The sequence below is a fragment of the Neovison vison genome, chromosome 5, assembly GCF_020171115.1.
Source record: "Neovison vison isolate M4711 chromosome 5, ASM_NN_V1, whole genome shotgun sequence".
Taxonomy (NCBI): Eukaryota; Metazoa; Chordata; class Mammalia; order Carnivora; family Mustelidae; genus Neogale; species Neogale vison.
Window position 1 is genome coordinate 127453488 of NC_058095.1, and position 27783 is coordinate 127481270.

The 27783-nt window shown below is 35.2% G+C and overlaps 1 protein-coding gene across 7 annotated transcripts in view; it reads right to left on the reverse strand.

Annotated features, from left to right (window-relative positions):
- Positions 1-27783, reverse strand: part of PCDH9 (protocadherin 9) — an 895458-nt gene that overhangs the window by 400890 nt on the left and 466785 nt on the right. Inside the window, exon 4 of one of the 7 annotated variants that reach the window (XM_044249856.1) lies at positions 19261-19294. The exons of the other annotated variants lie outside the window; for them this stretch is intronic. Coding sequence (XP_044105791.1) covers positions 19280-19294 — 15 coding nt within the window. The 3' untranslated portion in view covers positions 19261-19279. Of the gene's footprint in view, positions 1-19260; positions 19295-27783 lie in introns of those variants that run through there. 7 annotated transcript variants of the gene reach the window in all.

Genomic DNA, 27783 nt, shown 5'->3' on the forward strand with positions numbered 1-27783 from the left:
AAGGGAGACAGGGAGAGGGAAGGGGAGGGGAGGAGGATCTAGGAGAAAGAATGTGCATCAGGGGAGGGTGATTGAAGTTTTTTCTTTAACACTTGAAAAACACAATGTGGAAAGCAGACTGAAGATGGTAAGATGTACTGTGAGAACTCAGGAAATAGAATCTGAGATAAAACAGGGAAGAAGTAGAGGTGGACCAAAGGAGGCTTCATAAAAATTTTCAGGTAGTGAAAATTTGCATGATGGAAAGTAAAAGAGAAAGCAATTCGATGATAAAAGAAGCATACATACATAGAGAGTAAGAAAAATGAAGAAGGAAATGAATCTCTTTAAAGCACTTTGGGATGAAGAAGCAAGAATGCTTGCCACTCTAGTTCCCACAAGTCCACTGGAGTACTGTGTCTCTCCTGCTTGTGAGTCCAGCTGTTCCAAGGCTTTGGTGGGATTCCTGCTCTACTTACTCCCAAAATTACCTCAAAATAATCCTGCAACACTTGAGGTAGCTTGAATTAGCCTTTTTCCCCCTCCCACATACCAAAGACCCCAAATATAGCACTATTCAAGTTGGTATTTGATTTCTACCACACTTCTTGGGGTGTAGTATGTGTTATATAAATACTTAGAGAAGTAAAGAGACTTAAACAAATGTAACCAGATTTCTCTAAGTTAGCCAAGCTGGTTTTTAGAGACTGTGAAGCTCACGTGCATTCATTAAGAGCAAAAAGTAGCTATGCACATCTTAGCCCCTTGCTCACCTCATTCCCTACCTATCTTTACATATATTGACTATTTTAATCCAAAATGTTCAATAACTTGGTTATTGACACATTAAATTTACAATCTCTTTCAAATAGAGATGGTTCAGTGTTTTTCTTTAGTCACCTGCCTAATAATGAAATTTAAGCCATTGTTGTTCATTATCTATCTTTCCTCTATGCTCTATTTCCCAAAAAATAAAACTGTGAAGAGATGTGTTGAAATTGTTACACTTACAGAGGAAAAGATTTCCAGTAGAATGTATTACAAAACTTTGAGTTTTAACCAAGAGTAAAGGAAAGTCAAATAAAATTAAATTATACTTTTGCAGGCAATATTCCATTTTGTGTGCATGTTAAGGACATAGATATAGAAATGAATAGGTAAAATCATGATAGATAGAGCCAAATTATTCCCTTCCTCTTTCTCCTTTCCTTCATTTTTTTTCCCTTCTTCTTCCAAAAATGTGATTGATGTAGGAAATTAATGTAAACTGGGTACAAAAGAAAAAACATTCCTACAGTTCATTTCTCCAATGGGGTATCAATACCAGGAACATCACTTTGTAATTAAGTTTAAAGAATTTTAAGGCCTATGTAATCCAAAAGACTATAAAACCACTAGTGGTTGTTTTTTAAAAACACTTCTGGAATTGTCAAAGTGTCAAAAGCCAAAGAACTCATTATTTTGATAGGCAGACATTTCATGTACTAACAACTATGAGTAAATTTATTTTTGCACACTAATTCAAAATATAGTGTCCTATAATTCCTACTTGGTCATTAATAATAATAAAATATAAGCAATTTTCTTTCACATGATAAATCTTTAAATTTAGAAGAATTGTTATACCCTTCCTAAAGCATCTCAGTTCAGTTAACTATCCTTCAGACTGTATGATGTACATATAATTCCCTATTTTAATTGTACTGTTCGATAACCCTACTTTTTTCAGCATTACTTTTAACTTAAGGCAACAATACTATTCTGCTCAATTCTTTTGTACACTAGAGTTTACAAATGACTGTTCTTAAACCATATTCTCATCTCTGTGGGGCCTGTAAAATTTGAAGATATGCCAATAAAACCTAGAAGCTTCATTAGAGAATTTTTGTTTGTTTTTAATTTCGGTATTTTCTCCTTCTGTTTCTGTCTGTCTCATCATCATACTATATTGCTATCCCTTAGGAGATAATAGTTCATTTAATTCTTCAGGCGTAATATTCTTCAAACTAGATCTTGCCAACTCTTAATTTGTGCAATTGATTCTTTGATTTAAATTTGGTACTTTTACATTTATCTTACTAAGATTTAAGTTTGATTCTTTAAATATATAAGTCATCGATCTTTGGACTAAGTATCATTTGAGAGGACCTGCTTCCACTTGGCAAAGACTATCTACAAAACACCTACAGCTAACATCATACTTAATGGTAAGAAACTCAAAACCATTCTCACTATGATCAGGTACAAGATAAGAATGTGCCCTCTCACCACTCTGTTGCAATGTCATACTGGAAGGCCTTGCTAATCCAACAAGACAAGATGAGATAATAAAAGTATACACATTAGAAAGGAACAAATAAAACTATCTTTGTTTACAGATGACACCATCATCAATTACCACTTATTTGTTGATGATTTGTGTTGTATCATCAGTCTAGATATTTTTTCTGAGCTTTCAACCTATAAACTTGACTTTTCATAGCATTAAATGTCTATGTAATATTTACTTGAACATCCTAGAAATCTCTAATAACCAACATATCTAAAAGTAGACTCAGCATTTTATTCCCAAAATTGTTCTTGTGTTCCTTTGATGAGTGAAATAAGATAGTATCACATCCTTCCCAGTAATGCGATTCCCAAATGGGATCCCTGCTGGATATCTTTAGTCCTCCATTTCTCTATGCCTCAAAATTCATCACAAATTCCCTTTGGATCAGGCACTTATCATTTCACTCTAGTGTTACTACAATAGACAATCAAGTGCACTCCTTGCTTTTATTCATCTGTTTGTGTATGCTATCGAGCATGCATTTTAAAAAATTCACTATTCTTCTGCTTCCAGAAACATTTCCATAAAATGCAAATCACTTTGTGGTACTCCCCTGTTTAACAATCTTCAAACCTTCCCCTTAGCTTCATTAGAAAGTCCAAAGTTTTTAGAATATTATGCCATGCTTCTGATGATAGTTTCAGTCTTTATTTTTGGCCGCCGTTACTTCTAAAGTCTGAACATTTTTCTTCCTGCCACTGAACAAATTGCTATTTATTCTAGTTACCAACTTACATTGCTATTGTTACTTTTTCTGCTTGAGAAAACTGCTTTCAACCATCTACTAGGCCAATTTTGCCTGCCTACCTCCTATTCTTTCTTCAATGTTGAACTCCACCATGAAGACCTCCTTGAGAGTTCCTGACTTTTTATGCACTGATTGTCCTTTGTGCTAAGATTTTAGAAATGACCACAATGTGCTAAAAAGTAAGCCAGAGTTTCCGCTTGTCTAATTTACCAAGTAGACTATGGATTATTTAAGAACTCAAAACACAGCATCTTATTCATTTTAGTCCCTATAACCTCAAAGACTATAGAATACACATGTTTAGGGGAAAGTTTTCTAAATGGTGGTCAAGCCATTGCTTTGTGTTTCTTCCATTTTTAAACACATTTCACCAATTACAGTGAACCTGTTGCTCCATTGTGCATTCTCTATAGTATATTCTACAAATTCAGTATATTCTATAAATTCAAACATTTAACATTTAATTCTACTGACAATATTTTATATATTCATACACACACACACACACACACACAGAATGAATAAATATAACTCCAAAGAGGATAGTCAAATGTGATTCAATAAAAGCCTTAGGCTTAGAAAAGGAGGTTTCCAAGAGAACAGCCAGCAGTGCCTGGGTGGCTCAGTTGTTTAAGCATCGTCCTTGGGCTCAGGTCATGATCCCAGATGGAGTCCAGCATTGGGCTCCCTACTTAGCAGGGAGTCTACTTTTCCCTCTGCCTCTCTCTACCCAGCTCATGCTCTCTCTCTCTCTTAAAAATAAATAAATAAAATCTTTTAAAAAGAGAGAGAGAAAATAGCCAGTTATTTCTCAAATCTAAGCAGAAGGAAATGGTAGTAATCAAAGGAATAAACCTTCATTAGAGGTTTTAATTTATTTCCAAAGAAAAGCTATTAGATACTGAAATAACCTGCTAGGGAAGTTTATGGAATTTCTTCTGTACAAGCATCATAGTTATTTATAGGATTGCTGTTGAAGTCAGACAGTTTGTATCCAATTTGTGTCTGAATATGGTTCTAGTAAAAACAGAGAAGATAGCTTTTCATGGTTATTTTTAGCCTTTAGATTTTGAATCCACTTTATTTTACTTATGATTATGAAATTCCTGAATTGTATGCTCAGATAATACTCTGTATTATTTCATTAGCCTAATAAAATAAAACTTTGTGTTTCTTATGCAATAGAAATGTAAATTATCTGTACAATATTAAGTTTATAAATGTGTTTTCCAAGACACAACATGATGGATTATAGTCCCACTGAACATTCAATATGAGTTCTTGCATGGAAAGGAAAAGGAAATTCACTTTGAACTGAATTGAGACAAACATATCTCATAAGTGAATCAAGTTTCAATAATTCACAAGCAGTAAAACCCAAAGTAAGTCAAAGGAGATATATTATAAATGCCATAGCCCAAATCCAAACTAGTATGATCATGATATTAAATTATATGCCCTACTTATCAATAGATTTCTCTTCCACACCTTTTTTGAAAACACAACTTAAAATGCTTTATATCAATATTTAAGAAAAGTATATATTTTACATCATTAAAAATAGACTGCATATTTCTTAAAACATTTGATGTTGCTTTATTATCTTTTGTGAACAATAAGAATGTCACCATATATGGAAGGCTATAAGCACTAGTACATTTCCCTTGAAAAGTCAAAAAATATTTGGAAAAAATAATTTTTTTTCATTTTATTTCTTACATTTAAGATATTCTTTTGATTTGAAAACAAAATGCAATCTTCAACTTCTTTAGGCAATAATATTTTAAGAAGTCAATCTGCTACTATCATTTGTGATGTAATATAAAATTTACTATTTACCTTGATTTGGCTTAAATAATATCTGGATGTTTCATCTAGGCCAACTTTGGAAAATAATTTAAAATTATTCAATGATTAGCTTCTATTAGAGGTAAGAGACAAAATTTTACCACCCCAAAGGTAAAACTAATTTAACCTTTAAAAAACTATTCAGGGCACTTGTCTGGCTCAGTCAGAGGAGCATGTGACTCTTGATCTTGGGATCATGACTTCAAGCCCCATGTTGGTGCAGAGATTAGTTAAACAAATAAAAACTTTAAAAAAATTATTTTCCAAAGTCATTACAGCCAAATTTCTAAATCCAAAATACCTGCCAAATACCTTCATTATTTTGTTTCAGTTTAGACCTAAGTAGGAATGATATTTTATTTCTGCTAAATTGCTTATATTTCCAAATTGTGTTGACATAAGACTAACTGAGTTCTTGAATTTAGACAGGTTCACTTGAAAACTGGCATTTTTATTTGTATAAGGATAAATATATGAAAATTAGCCTAAGATTAAGATTAATCTTAATTAATTTTAATTAAGATTAACCCACAATTTCAAGATCTTCCAAGAAATGTAATTTATGGGAGAAACTCTGTGATAAGTATTAATTGTTGATATTTTACCTACTTAGTTCTTGTAGCTCATATCACCTCACTGAAGCTCACTTCACTTCACATCAACACAGACGTGTAATATTTACTATCTCTGATACTAAAATGGAAGCATATATTCATTTACTTTACTAAATTAAATATTCTAATAGAAACAGGAGTTGGTTACATCATCAATAACACAAATAAAGCCTTATAGGTCATGATGGAGACCATGATCTCTAGAGAGATTTGAGACCTGGCTCTATGGCTTTGAATCTAACCTTGAAAATCCTCTGCATATAATTTTATAAACTTAGTCATCAGGGAGTGTTTTCATTTACATAATTATCCTATTGAGGATATTTACATCTCTCACAAGGTCCCTTTAACTATGACATCAACAGGATAGAAACTTAGAACTCCTCCTTACAGTTCTATCGGGTGTACCACAAATTATTCCTTTCACATTTTTAAATTTAGAAAGTGCTACTCAATCACCTTTATTTGTTTAGATCACCATCCTCCACACTAATCAATTTTGATGGATATATTTATTAATCTTGTAACTGAAAACATACAAACTACAAAACTGGTGCCAAGAATTCATTCCCCAAATAGTAGGTATAAGTTATTGAATATGTGCTCATATACTACAAATTAACAATCAAGGCAGATAGTTCAATTCTCTATTCAGATCTCAAAAAATTTCTGTGGAAAATATTTATAGGTATATAGTGTTCTAAAATTTTAGATACATATTAAGATTAATGACATTTTTACATGCAGAAAAAGGTATCAAAGTGGACTTTTTATTATAGCATTAACACTCTGTAGGCCATAGAGCTGTCAGTCCATCTTGTAGGTATGTTATAACATTAAAAATATCATTATAATATTGACTGTTGGAGATTATCTTTTGAAAATGTTCATAACAATTGCAACATTGTGTATTTATGTTCATATTCTATATTATTTCACTAATCACCTTACTGGGTTCTTATAAAATAACAATTCAACAAACATATAACAAATCAACTTACCTGTATAATTCGGGCAATGTAACTGTGTAGTCCGCAATTTAGCCTTGCTCAATGAGAGGCCTGGGCTTTTCTCTGAGCTTCTGGAAGGTAATCCATGTCACACTTGACAAGAGTGACTTTATTCAGGGAAGAGACTGGCCACATCAAATATTATAGTGATGCTAGCCACACCCCAACTATCTCACAGAGTGGGTTGACCATGCTAGAAAAGACCAACAGACCAACCATGTGATTTAGGATGCCGCATTGTATCAGTTAACGTGGTGACTGAGTTCAACCATGTGGCCAATCAGTCAATCAGTCAATCAGGCCAGGCCTATGTTATGATCCCTCAATAAAAACTCGACATCAGAGCTTTCAGGTGAGTTTCCCAGGTCGGCAGTACTCCCTGAATACGGTCATACATTAATGACAAGAAGATAACACATTCTGAGAACACTGGAAACTTTGCATTTGGAACCTTCCCAGACTTGACCCTATGAGTCTCTTTCTTTCTCTGATTTAATATTCATTCTTTTCTTATAATAAACTGTAACCATGAGTATAATAGCTTTCATTGAATTCTGTAAGTTCTCCAATAAATTATTATATCTGAGAGTGGTTTTATGAACCCCCAAATTTGCAAGTGCTGTCAGAAGTGAAGGTGGTCTTGGGGACTGTGCCTTCAGCCTCTGAAGTCTACTTTTTCAACCTTCTAGCATACTACTAGTCTATACTAGACAACAATATTAATTAAATTCTACCTCTGCTTAGTTGCGATCATTTTGAAAAATAATTAAAATACATATCTGGTAAAATAAATAGCAGCTTTATGCATTGAGTACTAACTATATGGTAGGTTCTATACATGTCTTAAATGCTTGCTTTATCTTATCAGTCTGTGAAATAGATATTGTTACATCTGTTTTCCAGAGAGGAAGAGAAATAAATAACTTGTCTGAGATTCAACACCTAATGTGTGGCAAAGTCAGAATTCAAAACCAGCTCCATTTCAAATCCCACACTCAGAATGACTATCAAATGCAGCTTCTCCTTGTTAACACAGCTCCCAAACCTATTTTAAGGCTGAGTTGATTAAGTCTGAAATATCTTAAGGCTAAAAGCATATGCAATTTTGATTAACATGATTAGCAAATATACAAGGAATAGCTAGTTTAGACACATAAATATAGTGCTGGACACTTTTGGTGAACCCAAAATATATAGTTGTTCATTGCAAAATTATATCTACAACAGATTGTGCTACTGACTTCTCAAAGTTTCAAGAGTTATCAGCTAATTAGGGCAGCTGTGAAATCTCAGACTGATTTTACTACTTTCATTTGACACAACATGCTGCCAAGATGCTCCCAAATATAATGTAAAGCTTAACTATCAAACACTTGCAAAATCTTATGTAACTAAAGCTCATTCTATGAAAGCTAGAGAAGCTTCCGACTATTAAAATAGGTAGAGATCTAGGAGATATCAGAAAATGGCTCATAAACTAAAGATTGGGTATACTTTGTGCACAAACACAAGGCTATCTGGTACCACATATATTTATAAACATCTAGATATGTATGGAACTGTATATGCATAGAAACTTCTAGAACTTATGCAAACTAAATCAAAGAGAATCACAAATCTTCTAGTCCAGGCACATATAGGAACTATAACTATATAGACATGACAGAAACTCATAGAAAAAGCAATAAATTTGGAGTCAGAATTTCATGAATTTTAATCTGAGGTTTGTCACTGTATGATTTTACCTATCTTCTCATGCAGTAATTATAAGAATTTAATGAAACATAACATATTCGAAAATATTCCTTATATATGTTGAAACATTATAGTTATTCAATAAGATTTAGTAGAGGATATTAAAATTTTGATTCACTCTTATATTATTAAACTATTGTAGTGTAATATATTTATAATATTTATTTTTTACAGCCAGAACTTTGGGATTTGTCATGGAATGAATTGTATTCTCCCCCAAATCATACATTGGGGCCCTAATACACAGTACATCAGAATGTCACTGTATTTGAAAGCAGGGTCTTTAAGAGATAATTATGTTAAAATGATGCTGACAGGGTAGGCTCTAACCCAGTTTAACTGAGGTCCTTATAAGAAAAGGAAATTTGGACACAGAAAGAGAGAGAGGGATGTGCACCCACAAAGAAGAGACCATTTAAAGACACCATAAGTAGGCAATGATCTGCAAACCAAGGAGAGAAGCTTCAGAAAACAGGGGCACCTTGATCTTGCACTCCGAACCTCCAGAACAGTGAGAAAATAAGTTTATTTTATTTAAGCCATCTAATCTTGTTTAGTATCTTGTTATGGTGGGATTTTGTTATGGCAGCCCTAGTAAAATAATACACCCTTCTAATATAAAACAGTTTTCAGGGTAACATTTAATTGGAAGTACAAATGCTCATTCTGATATCGAAAACTGGTCACTACTACAATAGTTTTGAATGCTCCCAAGCACGAATCACATAATACACGTAGTTGGCTCTACTCTTTTTACCTTGAAGGTACTTACGAGAGTCGCGCTTTTATGTGTACTCACGATGGAGTTCCCATTTCTGAAACGTACACGTCCTTTACATCTCTCTGAATCTAATCTGTCATGCAGAAACTAGCTCTCTCCCTAAAGACGTAACTAATGATTCAGTCCCCCAGAGATCTTTCCCCTGAATTCACCCTTAACTAGTATCTTTTTTATCTGGAACCTTTCAGGATCATTTGCTTTACTTATAAAGCAATATAAAATGTAATTTCCTGAGAGGAAAAAGGCACAGGAGCATATATTTTTGGTATTTTACACAAGACCCAGGATAGTGCATTGCATAAACTAATAAGCATGAAAAAGATGCTAAATTAATGGATAATTTTAATAAAATTCTTATTTATCAGACAATAGCATTTTATACAGGTTGCACTAACAAATTTAAAAAATATTCTTGCTCAATTTCTCCTTGTTTCATTTTGCCATATAAAAACACACAACTGCTCACATTTTGGTTTGGTCTAGTTTCCTGCTATGTTATTAGCATAGTGATTCAAGGTGCATAAATTGAGCCTGCACCTAGTTGTCTAGTCCTTACCCTTAAATCAGTGGTTCTTGAAGCTTTATTTGTCAGATATCTCTTTCAGAATCTGATCAAGAGCTATAGGACTTCTCACCCCAAACTGAGACGCAGGTGCCCACACATACAGACACTTTCGCAATAGTGCCAGAATTTCACAGATGGCCCAAAATTCATGTCTATGTATGAACACCACCTTAAACACACTTATTTTATAGCGATTAGTAGGCTATTGCCATGGAGTTCACTAGTTTCGTGTAGGATTGAGATATGTGAGAACCCTAGAGGTTCCATTTAATGCAAGTATACTAACTGCTTGAGACTTGCACTGGGCATATGAAGCCTTCACAGGGATGCAGAAATAACTTGAAAGAGCACCCAGAAATGTGCAAAAGTCACAACAAGACATCTCTTGCTATTAACTAATCTAATAAATATCATTTCATTGCGTTAACCAAACAGGTTATTTTATTTTACTTTTATTGAATTTTTTTTTTAAATCTTCTGTAAGGCAACAAACAAAAACCAAGTGAAATCATAAGATACATCTTAAACTCGTGTAAGATGTAGTGCCTGCTTTTAAAGTAGCTTCAAGTCCACCTGGCAAAACAGACACAGCCACAAAAAACAACAACAACAACAAACACCACAAAGATGCAAAAGAGGAAGGAAATATAAGGTACTAAGTTCACAAAGAGCCAGCCCAGAGGTGTGGAACAAGATGAGCGCTTTACCCCTGTTCCTTTGTAATCCTCTCTCAGTACTTTGACCAGAAGCAGAGAGCCCAAGAACTCTGGATAATGGAATTCTGGTGCTTGCGCTTGAAATTCCTAAACTGTAAACTATTTTTTAAATAGTTATCAATTCTTAGGACATATTATCATCATTTTAACACTTATCGACTTATATTTCCTAAAAGAGAGATACTTTATGACTCTCTGAAGAAAAAAATGGGTATGACAGGGCAAAAATTCTTATTCTCTTTATGAATAAAGCTAAGCAACTTACTTACTTGGATCAAATGCCCAAAGCTATGAAGATGGAATTTAAAACATGACTTTGAAGTAAAGGTTAATCAGGAATATCAGGGAATTGCTGTTTTTAGAGAAGCCCAAAACTAAATGAAAGGCATAAAACCACTGTCCTAAGTAAGCATGGTAATTGTGTTAGTCTTTCAATATCCATCACATCCAATACATGTTCATACAAGAAATTACACTTCCTGGGTGCCTGGGTGGCTCAGTCAGTTAAGCATCTGTCTTTGGCTCGGGTCATGATCCTGGGGTTCTGGGACTGAGTCCCGTATGGGACCTCCTGCTCAATATGGAGTCTGCTTCTCCCTCTGCCCCTCCCCCTCTACTCATGTGCTGGTACACATGCTCTCTCTCTCAAAAATAAGTAAAATCTTAAAAAAGAAAATACACTTCCCAAACCTGGTTAATTACACATAAAGTCGAGTGTGCCATTATTTTACTTTGTATAGTAAACAAACATTATGTAATGAAACAAATCCTTACTAGATTGTCCCCTCCAGACCCCATAATATACCAACACAAACACAAGAAAGAAATCCAGACATAAAGAATAATGCTGTGTTCAGTGTTATTCTTCCAAGCAAGATATAGACAGAGTTTATTTATTTAATTATTTATTTTTAAACGATTTTATTTATTTATTTGCCAGAGAGAGACACAGTGAGAGAGGGACACAAGCACGGGTGGTAGGAGAGGGAGAAGCAGGCTCCCACCACACCCACCACACCTCTGCACCCCTCCCCACTGAACAGGGAGCCCGATGAAGGGCTCGATCCCAGGACCCCGGGATCATGACCTGAGCCGAACAGACGCTTAATGACTGAGCCACCTACATGCCCCCTAGACAGAGTTTTAGATGGAAGGAAATATGGCTGCTAGTCTCAGTTGGACAACTGACATACTGATTTTCATAAACCTTATATTTCACATTTATATTAGTTCTGGCATTTATTATATTAGTTCTGGAATGTATTAGTTCTAGCTACTCCCTCACATATAGAAATAAAAAGACTGCCTCTAAATACCTTAGAAAAGTTTCCTGTTTCCTTTCACTTTCTCTGTTTTATTTTATTTCTACATTCAACTGTATACAATGAGTCTATAGTCCAGGATCAGACTGTCTGGACTCAAATTCAGGCTCCATGACTTACTAGCTTTAGAATTGTGAATGATTTACTTTTTCTCTCTGCATCTCAATTTCCTCATCTGAAGAATGAGAATAACAGAACCTGACTCATAAAGATGTTTCGAGGATCAAAAGGGTTAACACACGCCCAGCAATTAGAATAATGTCCCACATTTAATGACGATTAAATAAATGTTAACTGTTATTGTTGCTGATGACAGTGATGAGGACAATGATGATGATGATGTCTTATTCATTTAAATATTTTATGGATTTTTTTTCTAAGTATTATACTGGAAGAGACTCATAAGAGACAGAAAAGTCCTTCCCCTCAAAATCCTAATACTCAATTTCCTTCTTGAGTTAAATTCATCATTGCTTATAAGACAAGCAAAAGGAGCACCATCTTAAAATGTGACCAGAATAATAGGCTTTATTCAATAAAAAGTAAATTGCCCCTGAGCAGGAGGTTTCCTAATTTGACTTGAGAGATCAACCAAGCAGGAATGAGCCGGTTCCAACACCTCAGTACAATGCTAATGATTTTTTCATGTTGAATTAATAGGATTGAAATGTTTGTGACTTCAGCAGCTGTTGGGAACAGTGGGAGAGCTTCCACCAATACACCGACAGCCCTGAGCCCCTCACATGGCTGTGTTTAGATAAAACAAGAATGCTAACAGTCTGTCTAGAGTATGCTAATCTTAAATTAATAATAATTATTTCCACCAAAGGCAGATATCGAACATCTCCTCCATCCCATAGAGAATGTATATATTTTTTATGTGTGCATGAAAGGGTAATTTGTTGTGTACATAAAGTAAAATTTATGTTTTGAAGCAGGTGAGTGGCTAGTGCTTGGCTGTCTGATTAATTATCACAGCAAGAAATGATTAAGATTTGCCAACATGGAGAACATTTTTACTTTGCTCAAACACATTATTACCCCCTTAGATCCTTGCACTGGCTCCCAATCGCCTCCTGTTTAAAATTTAAATATTTCCTCTACTTCTGTATTGAGATTTCTCCTCTCAGAAATGCTGCTAGCTGACTCATTTCTGCTCATTTTACTCAACACATTGATATATTCATTTAAATCATTTTTCTTCTATCATTCTCTTTCCACTCATTTGGCCTTATCTGTATGTTGTCACATACATTTAATTTGTGTATTATTTTAAACAATATAATAGTAATGTTTCCCTGCAGTGTACTTTGCTTACAAGAACTAAAAGTGTTGCAATTCTAACAAAGGGAATAAATAGAATTTTCAGATATGAAAGCATGCTTTACCTAAGCTTAATTTAAGGAATAATGATAAATAGAATACAGAATATTAAATAGAACGAAGAAAAGAATAATGGTGTAGGAATCAAAAGAAGATTGAAAGTCATTACCCATAAAAATCTCTAAAACAAATATGCACAAAAATTCAATTGAAATTCTTTTTCATAAAAATCAATAAAAGTATGTACAATTTAATTGGCATAAAAGATATTTAGAGGTCTTTTTTCTAAGAAGTTAAAACAGCATCTATTGCTCTTTTGATAGGTAAGGTGGCATCAAACTTCGTTCAAATTAAGTAGTAATATTTTCACTCTGGAAAGGCAAATCAAATTAAACTGTGCATAGCCAAAACGAGGTTAAAATTTTCTTACCACCTTTGAAAAAAAAAAATACAGTGTCTTGGAAAACCAATGCTAGAAGTGGCAAGTCTAATAATGTTTGGCACTTTTTGTGTACCAAGGATCTTGGATTCCTAATGTGGCTGTTCCTCCCCAACTTTCACAATTTGTTTGATTTCTTTCTCTTATTGTCCCCTAAATATCAAAGTGTAACAACAATTTATAAAGATTTTATGCAGGGGCATATATTTATAATGAAAACAAGATGCTTAAATCTGTTACATACATGGCATGATCTTAATGCTTTTCATCAGAGCATTTTAATTGCGACCAATATGAATATTTTGTTCAAATTCCAGACCAGAGAAAGAGGGAGAGAGCAAGAGAGCAAGAGAGAGAGAGAGAGATGTTCCGTAAGTACTAGACACATTTATGAAAGAATATGTCAAACTGGAAATAAAGCTTTTGGTAAATAAATCAAGAATTTGATTATCATATAGTATTTTTTCTCCAGTGTATGCATGTATGTTTACATATGCATACATATGCATACTACACTCATGCAGATAAGCTAAAAATAAAATATCCTAAATGTCCATTTTGCCAGACATTTACCTAAAGCAGACACACACATACACAATTGTATATACACTGAAGCACATGTGAACATATATAATTTCCACAGTATGATGGAAGGCTTAGATTTCTACTTCCTAAAAATATGAAGATAATCACTAAGTGTGGTGTCTAACCTCTAAAACTGCACTGTCAGACCTTGTTCATTATGCAGTAATTAAAAAGAGACCATTAGCATCAATGCTGTGAACTTTTCAGTGTAGTTCAGGATATAGTGTGGTATAACCAATTAAAACAAAAACATTTAAGGAGGCAAGGAAACCATTAAAGCCAATTCATTAGACCTTCATATTTTGGGTTCAGTGCTACTGAACATGCACATTCAAGCAGAAAAACTGGAACTGCTGATACATCCCAAAGCATATTGTACATTTGAAAGGTGGGTTAGCCTTAGAGTACTGATTATACATTGACAAGGCTATGGTAATGATTTAAATACCCGTTAGTACTATAGAGAAATAAACCAATGGTAATGGGTAAATATAGATTCTTTTAGAATTATGTTATATATTGTTTAGACAACTTTAGTGAGATAAATTTTATTTTACATATACCTTGCCTGGTTTATATAGTTGTCAAAAAGTCAGATTCATTCCTAAAGTGGATGAGTCCACAATAGTTAAATGATAATAAATCACAAAAGGCATTTCAAGACTCTTTCCCATTCTGCAATGCTCTAGGCCATTCAAGTATCACTAAGATAATTCTCTAGAAGTGGCTATTATTTTCGAAAGCTGATGTGATTTGCTTTGATCCTGATCATTCTCCATAGCTGTGCTTTAAATTTTGGCCACATGTCTCTTCTTGATCTCACATATACTGTGTGTCAGCAGAGCACCCTCCCTATGCCACACTCCTTTGAAAGTTGCTCATGGTGACTCAGGCAGAAACCACAGTAGTGATTGTACAGTTATTTTTGAGATTCTCCCATTTATAGCCACCATTATCAAAATATAATATTTGTGAAGGATACACATGCATATACAGATATATGAATCACTCATCTAGATTATTGACTCTTTACTCGCACAAAGAATTTTATCTTTTTTTTTTAAAGATTTTATTTATTTATCTGACAGAGATCACAAGTAGGCAGAGGCAAGTAGAGAGAAAGAAGGGAAGCAGGCTCCCCACTGAGCAGAGAGCCCGATGTGGGGCTCGATCCCAGGACGCTGGGATCATGACCTGAGGTGAAGGCAGAGGCTTTAACCTACTGAGCCACAAGAATTTTATCTTTTTAAATTTTTTATCTTTTTAAATGCCATTTCCACCAATAATATGATGTGTGTAGGTGGAGAATTCCACCAATATCTGTAATAGGTAACAGTGGCTGAACCCATTTTAAACTCTGCCAGTATCAAGAGCTAAAAGGACAGGATCATCACGACTTATCTGCACCTTCTTGCACTCACCCCAGGAGCAATAACAACAAATATTACATGACAAACAATAATCATTTGTGATTGCTGACAGGAAATTACCTCTTTTTATCCTCAGAACAATGCTATGACATAAACATTACAATTTGATTTTTCACATGAGAAAACCATAGTTTAGAAACTGAAGATTAATCATATTAAGAAAGGTTGGTATAATTGGAATTCAATTTAATTCCAAAATCCATTATCTTAACCACAAGAACCATTCCTACCACTAGCTCAAACCAGATTTTAGAAGGAGTCCAGAATATTTCAAAATGAAAATGCACGGTTCCTAAAATCAGGGTAAATATCTGTACTAGAAGTTGAACACCTCCCCCTCTGGTTTAACCCTCTGGCTTAAGCTTTGCTTCAGGAGTAGAGTGAACCAGAAGACAACATCTACTTTATAATCAGAGACCTGACATTGACCATCTCTTTTATACTAGCTCTAAATTCTGTAACAGAAAACCTCTGTAAGAATAAGCACAAAAACAGTGTAGGTACAAAGAGAAAGTTTTGGTCAATCCCTCCCTCCCTCCTTCTCTCTCTCTCTCTCTGTCACACAAATACACACACACACCATCAGAGGTAAGGTACTGAAAGACTCTTAATAAGCAGGTATCATGGGGGGCCTGGGTGGCTCAGCTGGTTAAGTGGCTGACTCTAGATTTGGGCTCAGGTCATGGTCTCAGGGTCCAGGGATTGAGCCCTGGGTCAGGCTACATGCTCAGTGGGGAGTCTGCTTGAAGATTCTCTCTCTCCCTGTCCCTCCACCCCTCCCCCTGCTCGTGCTCTCTCTCTTTCTAAAATAAGTAAATAAATCTTTTTTAAAAAAACGGTATCATCTAATCTTAGATACAGAGGGAAAACACCATTACTGTTAAACAAGAAGAGAAAGATGAAAATTCATTAATAGAAGAAACTGTCAAATTAGCAAATCAGTAAATTACCACTAAATACAAAACACTCTAGAAACATATGTAGAGTAGAAAAATAATTTTACAAAAAGCAGTTTGTCATGGGTAGTAACAAACTCCTAAGTAAGTGGCAATCTGGGTGATATCTTAGCCTTATGATAGCTCTTGAAGACGTGTGAAGGCTGAATTATAAAGACAAAAAGAAAGATCCTGCCATTACTGCAATGGTCCAGGTGAGAAACTATCTTACCCTGAAATAAGGAAGTGGCAACAGGAATGAAGGAAAGTAGATTTACAGGGTAAAGAAAAGATGTAATAGATAACGCCTGATGATGAAGTGTGAAAGTAGATAGAGAAATAAGAGATACCTCTAAAACTAATCTAGTTAATATTGTTGTAAAATAAATCAGGATTGGCTGCAACATTTGCAGAGCCCAGTACAAAATGTGAGGCCTTTTGTTCAAAACTTAAGAATTCCAAGATGGCAACAGTAGAACATTAAAACAAGGGCAGGACCTTTCTGCGGGCCAAAGGCATGGAGCCAGTCCTGAAACTAATTCATCAATTTCCTAAAACATCGATCAGGGAAGCAAAAGAAAATAAGTCAGAAATATTACTCAACCAACACCTTAAATAGATGCCGTATTGGAAAAATATGATGAACAAGAGTGAATCTCTCACATGGGGCTCCTCTTCTGTCCTCATTTGGGATTCTTTTATCTGTGGCTATTCTGCCTCTCCAAGCAAACTTTGCCTCTTACCCCAGGGTGGGGATAGACACACCCACTCAGGTCTTGGTACTCTGGGACAGCAGCATGGTTCCACCACATCACTGAGATCCCTTAGTGCCTTAACAACAGAACACCTGTGTGTGTGTGTGAGTGTGTGTGTGTGCATGCGCGCACATGCCCGTGTAGTTTAGGAAGGTGAAAAGATGTCAATATCCTGTCCCCCCTTATTCTTCAGCCCTGCATTCCCCAACAACTTCTGGGTTCTGGTAGAGCTGAGGTATTATTCCTCACAACCTCCAAAAGCAGGGCACTGCCTGTGGGTGGACCCCAACTCCAAGCCTCTTGGAGCCAGGGTGAAAGCAATCATGGAAGAGGACTTCAACTCCCGCCATTTTGACCTCAGTCTGTGCTTTCTAACTGATAAGGTCTCCTTTCCAGTTTATCTTTTAACTCGGAAAAAAGACCCAGAAGGCAAAATATTCTGTGATGGGAACTGAAACTACCACCTCGAGCAATAAAGACCTCGCATGATGGACCCCAAGACAGTGATCAACCTGACCTTTACTGCCCATCTGCATGCACCTGCCGAACTTTGCCCCACATTTTCCTAATATAAACCAGGAAGTATTTTCAGCACTTTGGAGACAGCTTTTAGAACACTAGTCCCCTGTTTTCCCAGTATGGGCCTCCTTGAAATAAATTCCTTTCTTGTTTCACGACCACTACTCTCTCTGCCTTCGGATTTTGTCGGCAGCGAGAGGCTGAGCATGGTCTGTTTGGGACTTGGGAATGAGGTGCTCTTGGACCCCTTCTCTCCAGGGACAGTCATCCTCACTGTGACCTCTTCTGTGTCCTGTCAGTGGGGTTGAAATCTGCCTAACAAAGGTTTAAGAGAGAAGTGGGGAGGCTTGCTCACCTTGCAGTTAGGTCATTTACCAGCAAGGCACTGAGACAACACTGTGTATTTCTTCTTCCCAGTCCTAAAGCACATTCCCTTTGCAATCAAGTGAGCCCCCCTCCCCACCGACCCTCCCCACCCTGTTCTCTTAGACAGAGAGAGAGAGAAGAGTAAGAGAGAGAGAGCTTTTTAAATGCAGGGCACACTTTCTTACTGATGTGGGTGTGCATATATGGTGGGGTGGGGAGAGATAGGAACGCTGGACCTGTGTTCCTGCGGTTACAGTGAGAACTTCCTCACATGGGATACAATTCCCAAGCCGGAACTAGGGGAACAGAGGAGGGCTACTGCCCTGTTACTGCCAATTCAAGGTGTGGCAGGGGAGAGAAGGAGTCTCCTAGTTTGAAAGAGGCGGAAACTCTGAAGTGCAACTCTTGTTTCTCTTCTCTGCCTTCATGTCACAGACGCTGCCTTGGCTTTTGTGACAAAACAAAACCGTGCCTCCACCCACTTTTGTACCAAAAAACAAAACAAACAAACAAACAAACAAAAAAAAAAGATAAATCATAAGAGCATAAATTAGAATGCTGAATGAAAACTTAACTACTCTAACAAAATATGACGAATATAATCAACTAAATTAATCCATTAAAATAAAACATGTATCTTGGGTTGAATTTTTAACCTAAATAGATTTTTCCTAAAATAGACATGAGGAGGCTTAAAAAGAAAATTTCCAAACAAATATAAAAAGAAATAAGCATAGCTACACTCATTCAACATTAGAAAGGGGAGGCAGGTATAGCTATATTCATATCAAACTAATATTTAAAACTTTTTGAGGCCAGATGATGTGTTTTACTTATATTTATAAACATTATGCATAGTATTTGCTTAAGACTTAGTGAAATACATTCATGAGAATGGATTCTGAAGTCATGAAATATCAGACACACAGAGGGCATTTTCAGGCTATGTGAAACACTAGCACACAACAAACAGCTAACAACAGGCCCAGGCATTCTAATTCTACTACTTTGTATCTTTTACAAAGTTCCTCACCACAACTTCTAACATTTTTACTCCCTCTTCAGTCACATCAGTTTTCCTTACCATCTATATTTCATAATAACATAGGTACCTTGCAAGTTTTGAAGCAGAGCAAATAGACTGGCAATTCATCAAACATATTTTATTTCATTTTATAGATACATGAAAAGAAACAGCAATTTGGCCCCTGGCACAATTCTTCTATCTCCTGTTCCTGGTTGGATCTCCCAATGACTTCAAAGAAAAGCGGTCTGTGAAGGAAGTGAGCAAGGTTTGTAATATATAAACTGAAGTTTTTTTTTTTCATGTCAAGACACTAAATAACAATAATTTACTTTAGTTAAAAACTAATTTAAAAATAAGGCAACAAAAAAAAATAAGGCAACAAAAACAAAACAAGTAAACAAATTTAAAAACCACCCACTGTTAAAATCTCCTTGACTTATTACAGAATATAAAATTTCACTAAGTCCATGTACCAATAATGTATGATTTTTACATATCTGTGTTATGTTAACAATTGTCTCAGAAGAACGATGTAGAAATCTCTCAAAAGCAAGCCACTAGGGCGCCTGGGTGGCTCAGTGGGTTAAGCCGCTGCCTTCGGCTCAGGTCATGATCTCGGGGTCCTGGGATCCAGTCCCGCATCGGGCTCTCTGCTCAGCAGGGAGCCTGCTTCCCTCTCTCTCTCTCTGCCTGCCTCTCCGTCTACTTGTGATTTCTCTCTGTCAAATAAATAAATAAAATCTTAAAAAAAAAAAAAAAAAGCAAGCCACTAAACTGTTACTCATTCTAAAGCAGCACTATTCTTTTTTCAGTGAAGTCATGGACATATTCCCCACCCTGTCTAATAGGGTAGCCACTAGCCTCATGTGCTTATTTCACAATTAAAATGTGGCAGGTATCACTGAGGGACTAAACTTAATTTTATTTAATTTTTAATTCATTAAAATGTAAAGGCCACATGTGTCTATTGGCTACTATATTGGACACTACAGTTCCATCGTCCTCACAGTTGGGGATCCAGTAGGCAGGTGTGCAGTGAAAAGTGAAACCAGCCCTAGAATTTATGAGTTAGTGCTGGCAACAACAAAGAAAGAAAGGACTAAATGAAGAGATTCAAATGGGAGCTGATATGAAGAAAAGTATGACACACATTCATATTTGTATTTCTAAAAAAATTTTAGTAGGTTAATATATTTTTTAAGCAAATCTCCTTTTTTGTTTTTTTTAAGATTTTATTTATTTGACAGACACAGATCACAAGTAGGCAGAGAGGCAGGCAGAGAGAGATGGGGAAGCAGGTTCCCTGCTGAGCAGAGAGCCCAATGTGGGGCTGGATCCCAGGAATGGAGATCATGACCTGAGCTGAAGGCTGAGAGGCTTAACCCCCTGAGTCACCCAAGCGTCCTAAGAATTTTCCATTTCAAATAAAAAATGAATGGGGAAATATCATCCAGTCAAGAAAACTGGCTTAGTGGTTTCTGAAGGGGGGATAAGGTAAACAGAGTAGGCCGTCTATTTTACTATCTCTATTTCCCTGGTTGTGCCTACACTCCCACTCTCATATTGGCTCTACCTATAAAAAGTCAGTGCATTGTCCCAAGCCTCATCATTGCTTAATCACTCTAGATAAATGATACCATAGTCTCTCTCTTAGCAGAATGGCAAAAAAGTCACAAAATATGCCACAGTTTTCTTAAACATGGCATCCAGACAACCAAAACTGTCAAAAGATGCATGGGTACAAATAAACACTGTGAACATAAACTTTCTTATAGTAATGTTAATATTGAATCTTTGTATTTTTATTAGTATAAGAAATTCATTCATTATCAATAAGTAAACTTAATCATTACATTTTTCTTATAATTTCTGGTAGTGTTGTCATCCATTTCTTCCTGAACCTATCTTTCTTAACTAAATGGCTTCTTAACTTTTTCTTCATTCTCTTTGTTAGAAGAGCTTTGTGTGTGTTTGATTCTGGGGTAGGGAAGGGATAAAGGATAAACTGACCTTCTGAAGCAAATCTTGTAGTCCAGAGTTGTGAAGAAACATTGCACAAAAGATTTTTAAAAATATATTATAACATACTTAATCTACACAGGGTTTAGGAATTCTGATTCCTTGAGAATTCCATAAAGAAGCATAATTGCTGACTGCCTATTTTCATAATTATGTAATAAATATGTTAACCAGATGAAACTGCTATAAGTAGAAATACATCAAGCATTTATATTAGAAACTAAAATGGAAAGTCTGGCTCTTCCTATATCAAGATTATAAATAATATTGCTAATTGATTGACTCCTCTTATTTGTAAAAAGTATTAACCAAGAAAGAAATTACATATACATATTTATAAATACATGTATATGTATATATATGTAACTCAAATGTATTAATATTCTAATGTATTAATATTCTAAAGCAGGTTGAAGTTCATATGAAATGAATATATCCCTGAGATTTATTTTTTTAAGATTTTATTTATCTATTTGACAGAGACAGAGCACAAGAAGGGGCAGTGGCAGGCAGAGGGAGAGGCAGGCTCCTCGGACTTGATCCCAGGACCCTTGGATCATGACCTGAGCCGAAAGCAGTTGCTCAACTGACTGAGCCAGCCAGACACCACTAGGATTTATTTTTATGTGAAGAAACCACCGATGAAAAATGAATTATATGAATTATAAAAATATGGAAACAATTTGTAATAAATTGTTTATCACCAGCTTGTAATATACTTTAGGGATATTTACTTTTTGCTTCTTCTATATGAAGTCAATATTCAAACAATTTCTAAAACTGTAATGTTAAAATTTTAAAATTACTTTAATCCATAGAAGGAAAAAGTTGCTGATCCCAGAGTAGAAACATGAAAGTTCATATTCATTATAGTAACAGGAATTAAAGAAAATCATTTAATTTCTCATAATATTCTTATGAGGCAGATCTTATTCCCTATCCACAGAGAAGGAAACTAGTACCTACAAATATGAACTAAATTGTTTATATCACACAGTTAGCAGACTATAAATACTTTTGAGGGTCATAACTGTCATTCTTTTCTGAACCTACAGTGTATAGTTAGGAGAGTGACTGACATATCCTAGGAATGCATTCAATGCAGTTGAAATAAAGTATTGGAACTAGAAATTAAAATTGAGTATATTTTTAGCATTAAAACTCATCATCTTTTAACTGTGTTATATAAAACTTGTACAATAAATAACTTTTTTTCACAAAATATTGCATAAGACATTGCAAATCCCTCTTGCCTAACTTTCTTTAATGTGAAAAAAAGCAATTTTGGTTTTCTAAAATACATAGTAACTATATCCCCCTCCAAAAAACCCCCAAAACATAAAAGTAACTGAAATTGGGAGCCTAAGGTGTTAGCGGATGGAGACAGAGGAATCCCATAAAATTAAGGAAATAAGAAATACATGTCCTGGATTTTGAAATATTGTCCAGGAAAACAAGGATGATCAAAACAGCAGAAGATTACAAGAAGAAAATTCCAATGAATAAGAAATAGACAACTACAGAGAATTTCTCCAGAGTGTGCTTTGAATCCTAGATCATGTGTCCTGATGGCTAAGGACCATGAGGCTTCTGTCCTTAAGTGGCTCCATGTGCATGTCAAAAACTTTTGCATCCCTTAGGGCTCTCAATAAGGTGCCTTATTAATAACAAGCACCTGGTAAGTATGGTCATATCTTGGTACCATGGACCTCCAGAAGGTCCAGAGTCAACATACATTACTTACGGGAGGGAAGACATGGCTGCTCTTTAAAAGTCTAAAATGAGATTTAGATCTACAAACTCATAATTAAATGGTTATTTTGGATAAAACAGTGTATTTTGGTGTTTAAGGGAAAAAAAAACCAGTTGTACATCCCAAATAAACACATTTTAAAAATTATGAGGTATATAAGATGAATATGAATATATTTACCATAAATTCCAGCGTATCAGAACAATGAAAAATCAAAGAATCTTGAATAAGGTAAGATTAAGATAAATGGATGTTTTGTAAACCACAAGTTAACTCATTAAACTGATTATCATATTAGACTATAAAGTGTGAATATGTAAATAGTTTTAGGAATTGTATTAGAGGATGCACCACTGTATATTATTAAAGATAACAAGGAGACACTGGCAAGAAGATCAATCATCTCTGATGTTCATATCAGTGAGGCCAACAACATCTTTCATAGAATAATCTTTGATGCAATACCAGTATGAATCTAAGGCTGCATATCATAGGAATGGCAATTCTAATTCCCAAGTTTCTGAGATTTCTGCCTGAAATTTATAGTCTTTTAAAAAAATATTTTTGTGTGTCAAGGGGATTATGGTGGATATTGGTAAATACACACCAGATTTTGTTCTTTATTTATTTTATAATAATAGAGTTGTAGATGGGAGTTATTGACCATCGAGGGACGGTATTTTCCAGCAATCCCCACAGCTAGGTAGAGTCATATGGTTGATTTCTGGACGAACCTGCATGTTAGATCCTCAGTGCTTTTCTTCCTCCCTCTTTTCCAGAATGACTTTGGAGAGCACTAGTTAAAGATGACACAGCTGCCCTTAGCTTGGGTCTCTCAATGACTTCATGGGATACAACCATTCATTGACTGGAATAGCTAACTTAAACCATTAAAATAATTTTTTTTGTTTTACTTTATTCTTATTTTTTGTAGTCATTACATCACTGAATTATTTGGAGGCCCTTCCTAAAGCCTTAGTCAAATTAACTACTACAATATAGTTCTGAAAGTTAAAATGCAGGTTTACTTAAATTATCATTATTTGATTGTTTTATTCATTTATTCACTCAATTAATTTCTATGTGTCCTCATTAAAAAAAAAAATGAAAAATTCCTAGAATGAAAAATCCCTAGATATGATGGAAAATAAACTAGAGTTTATCTTTCAGGATACAAGAGTAGAACTCAAAGATAACATGTAAATTACAGAGTCTAACTTACATATCATATATGAAGGAAGGTATTACCTCATCCTACCCAAAAAAGGGAAAATATCTAACTACTCTGGAAAGAAAATATCCAATAGTAATTATTCAACATCCTCATATGCACCAGCTAGTGTCAAGTATCTCAGTACCAATTAAACTAAAATGCTTTTGTGTAGATGAAAGAGTAAAGAAGTACAGAAAATAAGATATTACCAAACTCTAATCACATGGATTATAAAGATCTTCCAATTTTCTATTATTAAGGAAGTGAAATAGCTCAAAGTTCCTTAGTCAAAATTCCTTAATGTATTCTTTTTTTTTTTTTTTAAGATTTTATTTATTTATTTGACAGAGAAAGAGAGAGATCACAAGTAGGCAGAGAGGCAGGCAGAGAGAGAGGGGGAAGCAGGCTCCCTGCTGGGCAGAGAGCCGGATGTGGGGCTCGATCCCAGGACTTTGAGATCATGACCTGAGCTGAAGGCAGAGGCTTAACCGACTGAGCCACCCAGTTGCCCCTCTTTAATGTATTCTTAAAAGGATTTGAAATTTAAAATGCCAATAATTATCTCTTAAGTACATCCAACATTATTACATGTTATTGGCATGATACTAAAGACAAGTACTATGCAAAGTAAACAGATTGTTTCTAAGGTGCATATCTTAAAATTTATATATTTGATGTTATGAAAGATTAATTACGGTAAGTCACTGGATCAGTCCATACCATATGAATATACACATTTGTTAGCATAGAACTCTTGAGAACTAAAAAAGAAATTTAATAGAAAACACTATGAACCAGTCACATTTAAGTTCAGAGTTCAGCATTTAAAACAAAAGTATAGTAAGTCATTTTCTAGAATTACAAGAGTACTTAGTTTTTTGTGTATATATTTTATGTGTGTGTATATAAATTTTAAAAAGTAGCACATATATTTTCTCTATAAACTACATACATGAGTAAAGGAAAACAATAAATACATATAAAAATAGAAAGTAAACAATTCAGAGAGGCCAATAGGCAAACAAAAACAAGCTATAATTAACTAAGTAGCAGTTGTATTGAAAGATAAAACCAGAACCAAATAAGAGGCAATACTTAGCAGCAAGTGTTTGAAGTATGTAAGCACAAGAGAAAGGACAATGAAGCTGGATTAAGATAAAGATGATTCCACTAAAGCTAACAGTACTTTAATTCCATATTTAAAATATAGCTAGAGCCAAATACTTCATACCCGCAACGCTTTCCCACTCCATTTTCCTAGAGATGCCCAAAGAGACTTCTAGAAGAGAGGAAGAAATTATTTTGTCACACAAAGTAAAGAGGGGTGGAAAGTCAACCCTATTACAAGTGTAGCATTTAGTAGGAGAGGTGAGATAGCTGCCTACAGGGAAGCCATGAGCAAGACAACCAGGTGACTCAGTCCACGTTTCCATGGAGTCCCATGTTAAGTTTGTCCAACCTAGAACTCATTTATTCTATGGTAGGTAGGAAGAAGGTATTCTCTTTGATAGTTAAAACTAGGCAATTATAGGTAGGGCCTTTTATATTATATATTTTAAGAGACGGAATATGGAGAAGGTCAATATAGTAAATATAATAACAATATAGTAAAACAATATAGTAAAAATAATAACACAATATTCAATCGCACACACATACAAACATGCATGGGTGCACCAAAAAAAACAAAAAGCCTTGAATCTCATTCTGACTTTATTTTAGAGAAGATTTTACTTAAATTAAACAAAGTCAAGGTCAATTAAAATATATGACCCAGGCAACAAGAAGCCTATAACTCAGAGAGGACTTAACTTATTTAAATTCCTTTGGGTTACAGCCCTTAGCATTTGCATGTAAAACTTCCTCTACAGATTATATGAGATGTTCCAATTCCAGACCTTGAAATAACCATAGATCATTAAGTTACACATCTATTAAACTAAAGGTTAAATAGTTCGAAGAAAGTGACAAGAAATCTCCTAACAAATCATGGCTGTGAATTACGTAGAACAGGGCTTGGTACAGAGTATTCCATCCACAAATATTAGGTAATGATGGTCATGTAACTTGTCTAATAGCAATTACAATTTAATTTCCATTACTTTGAGAAGAGTCTGCCAGGATCCTTTGGTGTTAAATCCAGAAAAAGCCCAGCCCATGAGCAGCAACAATGAATTAAGACCCCAATGATCACACTGCATGTACTGTAATGGCCTAATTCATGCATAGTATAAAATAACAGTAATTTTATTTGCTTGTCATAAACTGGGACTACTTTTCAGGTTGTGATGGCACAAGAGACGTAACTCACCACCACAGAGAGAGGGGAGAAAAGAGAGGAAAAGCGGAGTTAAGAAAAGTACGGGGACGTACAAGTGGCAGCCGCTCTGAAGGGACTTTGGAGATTGAGACGGGGCCAGATGGCAGCAATCAGTATTGGCAACTGTTGAGACTCAGTAAGCAAGAGAGATCTGCCAGCCCATGGCCCATAGAAGAGGCTATTGCTTAGGAAAGGGAGGTGCCAAGGAGCTCTCTGGAAGACTTGATGCACAGATACAGGACATAATCATTTCCAAACGTAACTGGACATTAAAAAGAAACATAACGCAATCCAAGATATATCAAAACACAATCCCTTATAGACATTTTTGTGCAGATGATTCTAATGAGGAATAGCACAGCAGGAATCTGCATATCTGAGCTAGAAAAGTACTTTGTATTTCAGAGAGGAAAAGAATAAGAAGAAAACAAAGAATGAGAATAAGAAAGAGAAGGAATTAGAGGAGGAGGGACAAAAGAGGAGAGGAGGAGAAAAAGGGTTGGGGAGGGAAAGGAGAAGGGGGAAGAGGAGAGGGAGAATACTAAAAATAATTCTGGTTGGTCTTGACAGCATTAAATATTCTAACATTCTAAATCCCATGTATTTGGGAAAGCTAATTATTGGGATAAGTTAGTGATCAATGGTGCTAGATGACTGGAGAGAACTATGCAAAACAGCAAGCCCAAATGCAAATTGAGATTTTAGCTTCCTCAATAAATATGTCTCACCACTGCTACCAGCTATTGGAACATAGTATTAGAGTACCACATAGTGGTTTCTTTCAATAAGCTTTTTGAACATATAATGTACTTGTCACTTGAAGCTACAGTAGGGTTCTATACACACAAAAAGTGAAGTAACACTGATTTCAAACAAGTTAAACCATGTAATCAACACCTAATGGTCTGAATGGAGATGTTTAAAATCTCTTTATATAATAAATAAATAAATAAATAAATAAATAAATAAATAAAATCTCTTTATATAAACTGAATCCCAGGTTTGATCTAGAGTCTAAAATCACAACTGAAGTAAAAACATATCAACCTTTTGTCTGTACTGTCATTTGCAAATATCTTCTCCCTTTCCGTGGGTTGCCTCTTTGTTTTTTTGACTGTTTCCTTTGCTGGGCAGAAGCTTTTGATTTTGATGAAGTCCCAGAAGTTTATTTTTGCTTTTGTTTCCTTTGCCTTTGGAGTAAATACCCAGGAGTGCAATTGCAGGGTCGTAGGGAAGCTCTATTTTTAATTTCTTGAGGAATCTCCATACTGTTCTCCAAAGAGGCTGCACCAACTTGCATTCCCACCAACAGTATAAGAGGGTTCCCCTTTCTCCACATCCTCTCCAACACATGTTGTTTCCTGTTTTGTTAATTTTGGCCATTCTAACTGGTGTAAGGTGATATCTCAATGTGGTTTTAATTTGAATC